Source organism: Triticum urartu, chromosome 4A, assembly GCF_056163025.1.
Source record: "Triticum urartu cultivar PI428250 chromosome 4A, HENAU_Tu73, whole genome shotgun sequence".
In the NCBI taxonomy this organism is placed as follows: Eukaryota; Viridiplantae; Streptophyta; class Magnoliopsida; order Poales; family Poaceae; genus Triticum; species Triticum urartu.
The window spans coordinates 617,010,081-617,019,170 of NC_141876.1; the positions used below are offsets into that span (position 1 = coordinate 617,010,081).

The 9,090-nt window shown below is 40.7% G+C and overlaps 1 protein-coding gene across 1 annotated transcript; it reads left to right on the top strand.

The window, feature by feature from the left end:
* Positions 1-257: 257 nt before the first annotated feature.
* On the top strand, positions 258-5,592 carry LOC147977431 (mediator of RNA polymerase II transcription subunit 15a-like). The gene is made up of 6 exons (XM_087519323.1): positions 258-594; positions 1,219-1,330; positions 1,821-1,923; positions 2,508-3,266; positions 4,384-4,460; positions 5,034-5,592. Exons 1-6 carry the CDS (start codon positions 485-487, stop codon positions 5,319-5,321), a joined length of 1,449 nt encoding a protein of 482 aa, XP_087375449.1. The 5' UTR covers positions 258-484; the 3' UTR covers positions 5,322-5,592.
* Positions 5,593-9,090: the final 3,498 nt, after the last annotated feature.

Sequence of the window (9,090 nt, forward strand, 5' to 3'; positions counted from 1 at the left end):
TCCTGTCAGAGAAGACTAGTGGGAGGAGACGTTCCCGTTGATGACAAGGTGCCTTCAGTGACTTCGTAAATTTTAAGATGATATGTCGATTCAATTTTTTAAATTCATAGAGGTAGGATATGCGTGTGCTCATAAGGATGAGTGTATGCACGTGTATATAAGCGCTTGTGTCTGTACCGTGTTAAAAAAACAAGAATATACCTAATTTTTTTAACATATATTCCCCCGTTCCATAATATAAGGTGGTTTTGCAAGCTAAAATAACTTGCAAAACTTGGAGGAGAGAGACGAGTTTTAAGGAGACGGCGGCGGTCAAGTTAGGAAAGCACCCCAGTCCGTCGCGCCGCCGACGAGACCACCACCACCTCCATCCAACCAAACCAGTAGTCAAGCGGAGGCGTTGGCGGACGCGGGCGCCTCCCCCTCCACCTCCATCCCCTTGACGACCTAAGCAAGCAGCATACACCAATCGCCGATCCGGGCCATGGACGCCAACTGGCGGCCCACCCAAGGGCCGGACCCCGCCGCCGCCGCCGTAGGCGATTGGCGCGCCCAGCTCCAGCCCGAGGCGCGCAGCAGGGTCGTCAATAAGATGTATGCACGCTCACGCTGGGGACTCGCTCTAATTTATTCGATTTGGTGTTCATCCGATTTCCCCTTCCATAGCGGCAGAAAAAAGAGGATTTTTTTTTACATCGATCCATCTGATATTTAGCTTTGATCCACCAAATAGCGGCAGCAGCAGATTCGTCCGTCGTCGATCTAGCTAGCTCTCAGTTTCAGCGCCTCTGCTTGATTCCTGGTCAAAATCAATCCCACGCTGCTTTGAATCCAGCTTAACCACTTCATCAACTCTGAACAATTTAACACAAGTTTACTGACCGGGAGCTGCAGATTTGATGATCACCTAGGGCAAACCATTCTACTAGTTCTGTTCTGAAACCAGGGTTTCTCGTGTGCTAGCTTCCCCAAGGATATTATATTATGCACATGATCACAAGTCATGACTCCTTCTCCTTGGTCCTTTTTTAGCAAAACATAAATTACACCTTGCTTGCACGAATGGAGGGAGTATATACGAGAAACTGTTGTGTGCGACAGAATATGTCTCTAATTCTTAACTATATATATTTTGTCGCACACAACAGTTGAGAAGCAATGCATCCCCCGCACCCGATTTATTCACATTTTGTATTATTATTATTATTACGCGTGTAGATTGGAGACTCTGAGGAAGATCCTGCCAGTATCTGTGCCAGACGAACTGATCAAACTTCAAGAAATCGCCAGGCAATTCGAAGACAAGATCTACACTGAAGCAACCAATCAGGTACCTTCTTCGGAGCAGACCACACATTAGTAATGGGCTCCAACTGGCATAGAATAATTTTTACATAACGTTTTAGTACCTTTTTAGGAGTTCCCACCCTAACAATCATTTATCTCGGACCGAACATCAAATAATACCTTACTTATGCTGAATATGTGCGGAATATTTCTGTTCGTGGCTTATTTGTGGCAAACCTAGGAGCAATCTGCAACTCTTCATCATTTTTGCCTAACTCACTTATGCTGAATATTTGTTTAGTTGATAAAGTTGGGGCACACTGTCACTATTTTTTATTTGGATTTTCTGTTCATATCGCTTACTTGAGGCATTGTGTTTCTCTGCTTAGATGACATTTTTTTAATTAAAATGTTAAAAGCTGAAACACCTTCTTGACCGTGCTAAACCACTAATCACACAGGAACTGTTGGTCGCAAGCCACCATTAGTAATTTGGTATAGAACTTTACATCATTTTCTTTTGTATTACTCAGTCTGATTATGTGCGGAAGATTTCTCTGAAAATGGTCTCTATGGAGACGAGCAGACAACTGGCTCCTGGAAATGCTCAAGTGATTCCAAATCAAAACAACTCAGGTAAGGTACCATATACGGTAAACTGAGTGTTGCACAATTTATCATCTTTGCTTGGATGTCAATTTACACTCATGAAATGATTAAGCCGGCTTATGGGAGAGCTGGGGAGGTGGCGGCTTATTTTGTAAGCCGCAAAAGAACTGGGCCTAAATCTAACTTAGTTTTATGTTGGAGTTAGTTTGCAATGCTGCAACCGTTAAGTTACAGTAACATTGGACCATCTTCAACACTTTGTAGAATTATGTTTCTTCTCTCCTTGCTACTACTTCTCAAATTAGTCAGTCAGCTCTCAGCTTGGTACAAAGGAACTAACCATTAGTTGTTAAATCAGTTGGTCAGCTCTCAACTGTATTTACGTTGACTCTATCTTATTGAAAAGAATTGCAAACACTTGTTTGCAAGCAAATCTGGTTGCCAGCCCTTTAATTGCTTTGGTACATTTATTTTTCTCATTGAAAATGCAGGTCTTAATTTGATCTGTAAGATGCCGCTTTCAGCGCTTTGTGTGCCTGTTATAGTTCCACAAGACGTATTTGTTCACAAGATACTTTCTTAACACACATATGGTACCTTTTCTGAAACAGCTCCTGCACTCCCTCCACAAGGCAGAAATCAAGCACAGACATCAGCCATTCCTTTGATGTCTGAACAACAGTCCCAACAGAATCAATTGAATCCCGTACAACAATCTGTGCAATCATTACTCCAGCAACCTCAACAAACTGTTGGGAGGCAGCAGCGACAAGCACATCCCTCCATTCATCAACAACCTTCACTGCAGAGTCAGCAGCTCAATATTCTTTTACAGCAGCAGCAGCAGCAGCAGCAGTTGATGGGACACCAGCCAAATTTACAACAGAATGGTGCTGTGGAAATGCAGGAGCAACAGAGGCTACCAGTTCAGTCAAATAATCTTTTGAATGTGCAGCAAACACAGCAGATGTTGAATCAGCAGTATATGCCTCTGCATCAGCCACATCAATTGGGCTCTCAGGCATACATGGTGAGTCTACAGCATCAGCAACTTCTTGGAACTGTGCCTAATGTGTCAAACATGCATCGGATGCATATGCTACACACAGAAGCTCAGCAACCACAGGAACAACAGCATGCTCAGCAGCCACCAATGCAACCTCAGTCTCAACACAACCAACTCCAACAGTCGCAACAGCATCTTATGTCACAATTCCAATCTCAGCCTAACCAACTACAACATCAATCAGGGATGCAGCCGCAATCCTCCATGCAACGACGACTTCAAGCTTCAGGAGGCATGCTCTTGCAACAAAATAACATGGATCCGATTCAGTCACAGAGGGGCCTTCAAGAAGTTTCCTCTAGTAGTAAGTTTTCACATATACTTTCTTTATGAGATCCATCGTATGCTCTTATTGTTCTCGTCTTCTTTTTCTCTCTGTTCTTATATCCATCTTCCTGTTGTGGCCTTACATTCCTTGTGCAGTTTAAACCAGCTTATCGATCTTGTCTCTTATCATTTTCGCCTTACTTGCATAGAAAAGTTTAGGGGAAAATGTGTGTTGTTCATCAGGACCCCCCACACCCTTACTTATTGTGCTAACAGTTCTGTTGGACTATAATACAACCTGAATTCTTGGATCCTAACTCTTATTGAACCCTTAGGGCACTCCTGGCGCATTGTATCTTCATTGTATCATATGCATTAAATGTGTGTTTAGATATAACTCTTCCAATGACTTATATCTTAGTGTTATATCTAATGGAGCTGCCATTTAATATGTTCTGTGGAGAAAAAAATAATTATCCTGGGTTACCTGATAAGAGCTGTATCTTCATAAGATACAACATCTCTCTTTTTCCTCACTAACTAGGATTCTTCCCCAATGGTATTTGGACGTTTGCCTAGGTGGCATGTTTTAGATGCAACGGGCATCATTGCACTGAGTTTTTTATGAAGTTAATGTTTATGCTACATGAACTAGCTTTAAATCTTTGAAACTTCTTTGAAGATGACAACGAGATTCATAATTCAGATGCAATTATATGTTTTTTGACAAGTGAAGTGCGCCACAGGTCCTAGAACTATCGAGGGGTGTGAAGTTAGTCCTAAAGCTTCAAAGCTTCATTTCACTCTCCTTTTGCCTAAACTACGGTAGATAGAAGGACAGCTTGAAGATGGAATGATATATTGTGATGTTTAGTGATCAGTACTCTGTAATCATCATGTTGACTAAACTGACCCTACTGATCTTCTGTGACTTCTGTTCAGCACATTGGGATTTCTTATTTTCTGGGAAAGTGCTACTGTGCAATAATCATGATGACTAAGCTGACCATATTGATCTTATGTGATTGTTTGATTTGGTTCACAAGTTTTCCGATTTGCCCCTGCATTCTATCCTACAATGTACTTGTAGCTGCTTATTTGTTGGTTTGTTCATTGTATTGTGATACTCTTCGACTACCTTGCTTTTTGTGCAGCATCTGCGGACTCTACTGCTCAAACAGGTGATGAAGATGAAGATGCAGATTATTGGCAAGAGGAGATATATCAAATGGTAAGACATAATACTGATATCATCCTTTTTTGGCACTCCCTTCCTTGGAACTTCCTAAAATTCGTAGACAGTGGCCCCTAGAACAAAGAGGTTGAGATTGGCCTGATCTAGATTGTTAAAAGATGAAACAACACGTGGGGCCTTTTACTTTTGCACTTCATGTTGCCCATCTCCTTTCTTTTTGGTCTGTATTCCAACAAATTCCTCTTCTGGAGTTGAAACCGGAATTTCATACAAGTGTGTAGATGCACTACATTCTGGCAGTCTTCTTATAAGATAATTTATTATATGTATACGGAATTCTGTATGGAAGCGGAGGATGGAGCGTACAACCATACAGAGTATCTAGATGTAGTAAAGCCTCAAGGCAGTTAGCAATTTTTTATATATTTAATGGGCATCATAGTTTCTTATTTTGTTTTAGATTTGTATATGCTTCTAAAAGCTAGTTGAAATATCTTGCCAGTGCCATATTCGCCGACTTTATGGCAAACCACGGCCTACTAGCTAGCTTTTCTGTTTTAATCTCTATATAGTTTCTGCACCAGATTTATGTGTTTATGTTTTTGACAGGTCAAGATCATGAAGGACCAATACTTTGCAGACCTCAGCGAACTGTTCAATAAGATATGTGTGAAGCTACAGCATGTCGAGAGCATGATACCACCTCCGATTCCATCCGAGCAGTATGATAGAATGAAGAGCTTTAAAACGATGCTGGAACGTATATTACAAATGCTGCAGATTAGTAAGAGTATCATCCAACCTGCTATGAGGGACAGAGTTCCTCAATACGAGAAACAGATTATCACCATCTTGAATTGTCTAAGGAAGCCAGTGCAGCCACAAGTACAGCAATAGTTTCAGCAGAGCCACCTGCAGGACAAGCTCTTCATTCTAGCATTTCGCATTAGCAAAGTTATTGTAGAGTTTGGTTAGAAGACTGGTGGAGGAAGTTTCGGTTTGAACTGAATTATGGTTGCTGGGAAACTTTCAATTTTCTTCTTCTTTACTAATTGAGATCCCATCTGTATGCACCTGAACCGTGTTTGAACTGATGACTGGGGCCGATCTCTTGGAGAGAGGCTCGGTGAAATAGGCATGTCGGGGCTAGTGCTTAGTTTTGATATAAGACAGGATCGCATGACCCTTTACGTTTCTAGGGCAGTAATTAAGCCATTTCAGAGGAAGAGCAGCTTGTTACAAAAAATAAATCTATATTCACACCATTGGTTCAGCTCTGGGTTATGGCTTGATTGGCCTTAAAAATGCGGCGGTTATGTAATTGTAAATCCATTTCGGTATTTTTCCAGCCATTTTGACTATATTCAGTGCAACCTGCTATTAGAATTGTGCCGCCTACACTGTACGTACAACTTTTTTCAATCTGCAGTACCTGCTACTCCCTCCTATCCATATTACTTGTCTAGATACGGATGTAGATGGATCGGAGGTAGTATCACATTTGGGAATTGTATGGAATGTCCACCACTGTCAAATCACGCTTCCCTGTTGCCCTCCTCCTAACATTCAATCCAGTAGCAGTCATGTCCCAAATTTGCTCCAGCAATGCTGTTCTGTCAGTGCAATGCTACTCCAGATATTTGTGCGTATCCGCGCTCCCGCTACGTACACATTTTGGGCCTGCCCAAGTAGCTCCTTTCCGGCTTTGGGAAGGTTCTAGAACCTCCCAGACCGGTTTTTTGTGTTTTCTTTCAGGTTTTTTTTCCTGCTTTTTTCATTTTTGTTATTTCCTTTCTTTTTTCATTTTCATTTTTTTTCGTTTTTAATGTTAGTTTTTTTCCTATTCTTTCTATTTTTCTTTCCTTTTTTCCTTTTCTATTTTTCCATTTTAACATTCAAAAGATTTAGCGAACATTAATTTATGAAATTGTGAACACTTTTTACACATTTTTGAATAATTTCGAATTCAAACATTTCCCTAAAATTGTGAACATTTTTTGAAACTCGTGAATATTTTTAGAAATTTCAGAACAATTTTGAAAATTCATGAACATTTTCTGTTTGACGAGCATTTTTTTTAAATGTATAACATTTTCTGAATTGATGAATTTTTTGTAATTCACATTTTTATGATTTTTGTGAACTCTGTGTATAAATTCATGTTTTTTTTTAATTAGTGAACATTTTGTTCGAAATCATGATTTTTTTAATACATATTTTTTCAAAATGACTAACATTTTTTTTAATCCACAAACATTTTTTAGAATTCACGATTTTTATGAAATTGAGAACTTTTTTGACTTCTTGATTTATTTTTAAAAAGGGAAAAAATATAAAATGAAAACAAAAGGCAAAAAAAAACAAAATGGAAAAAGTAGGCCGCGTCTCGCCCAACTCATGGGCAGTCCTAAAAGGGGCGCATGAGGAAGGAGATTGCGCGTTGACTGGATTGCGCGGCGTATAGCGTGCCATATAGGAGCTCCGCGCAACACAACAGGAAAGCGCGTGTCATGACCGGGCACACAGCAACGTGTGCGTACGTGCCAAAGTTGACGAAATCACTAATTAAGGAATACATTTTTAAAGGTAATTCTCATATTCCTAGGTTGTGACAAGTGGCACACATTGTCGCAACCTGGCAGGTTCGGCTGGCCCGACCATCCTATGCTAAAGGAGAAGCTCTCGTTTTTGACGTCATTTTTCCGTAGATTCATTTATTCAAAATATTTCATTTCTTAAATTGTGCGTCCAAATCACGTATGGTTTTTGCTGTTGGATTTCTCATGTCGAGATCTTCGAAATTAGATTCCATATTAATAGGTTTCGATGAATTACTTTTCACGAATAAACCCAACAAAAAGTCAAACCAGAAGCACGGTTTTCCCCACACTTTTTTTCCTTTCCGAGAGGCACAACTATGCCTCGCGCGGAAACAAATTTGTGTCTTCATGAGAAGCAAATATGTGCGTCCCGCGAAAGCAAGAAAAAACACACGTTTTTTTCTTCCTTTTTCGAGGGACTCACAGAAGCAAATCTATGCCAACTACTCAAATCAAAGGTCAAAGAGATAATCACAAACATTTTCAACAACAAGAAAAGAAAGATGGCAAATTTTAGCATGGTCCCTCTTACCTCCCCTTTTCACATGAGAGATAAGAGTTCATAATAGATCTGAGCCATTGGTTTGATTAAGTAGTGGTCTGGTTAACTCTTACCTTCTTGCCTCCTATATGATAAGAGGGGGTAAGAGGGAGCATGTTAAAATTACTCAGAAAAGATACAAAGGTACTTCATCCAAATCTCTAGGACAGATGGGTCTTGATGATTCACTTGGGGAATCCTTCTTCCTTAGGAGGCCTTGAAACCCTAATGGTTCTTCCCTTGGGAGGCCATGTACTCCAATAAAGCCTACATCCTTAGGTGGTCTTCTACTTTCATGGAGTCTTCTCTCTCAAGAGGAATCACACAGGAGAAGATACATGAGCTAAGTCTCTTTTCTCTCTCTATTCTTAGCTAACCCTAAAATGGAGGAGGAGGAGGACGAATATGTATATGCCCAAGGCATGAAGGGGTAAGTGAGGGGTGAAAGGGTAAAGATACATAGTCGATACCCAACTCTTGCACGCAGGTAAGTCTGGACACCCGAGGTATGGAGGCTCGGGGACCCGGGGTGGCCAGAGGAGGCGCCATTCCTCACTTGGACTTCCCTTGGGCGTCAACTTGGCCTTTGTGGATTCTTCTTCACTTCTAAGTTTCCCTATTGGATGGTGTAGTTGTTCTCTTGCATTTGAACTCCTCGACATGTGTGAAGCACTGCTCAAATCTAAGCATGCATGAGGAAGGTAGTATACCATCCTCGAATGCACCAAGTGGACATGTGTTAAGAAGAAGATTCACCCTCGGATATATGAAGTAGATGTTGCGTGTGTCTCTCAGTAACAAGGCACTTGAGAGATGTCCATGGAATATATTTTTTCCGAGACACGCTACAGATGCAGACACTCATATATACACGCATACACTCACTTCTATAAACACACACGCACACCCTATCTATATGAGCACCTTCAAGAGAATTGAGTCAACATATCATGTTGAGATTGACAATGTCATCACAGACGCCTCATAGTCGACGGGAACGTCTCCTCCCGCTGAATGAATACAGGAAGATGATAAATACATGAAGATGCGTGAATCAAGATTTGAACCCTCATGGGCTCGGAATACCACTATCCTCTAGTAGGCCGTGATGTGTTAAATTGCACACCATTTATTTAATTCCTGGCAAAAATTTCTGGCTTGCGTATCTCCTAATATTCTAAACATTGTATAACATAAATGATTAATAATTTTGATTAATAAATTCTATTGGATAGAAGCATAATAGAAATGTGGTCGTCCACTCAGACCTTTGAGTTTTGTCATACACAAACTATAACGCAGCATAACTTAAGCTAGAAATAACAAGGTTCCGTAGCTGGAGTCCTTAGATGGACACATGACTAAGAAATAACGAATTTTGCAAGCATGATAGTACTTGCAAGTGTTCAGACTTTGAGCCAAAGCTGCTGCCTACTACTGTACATGCTTCCATTTCCTCTAGAGAGAACATCCAGCTGCCTACAATTCCAGATGCAACAATCAGAGAAAAATCAATCAGGGCACA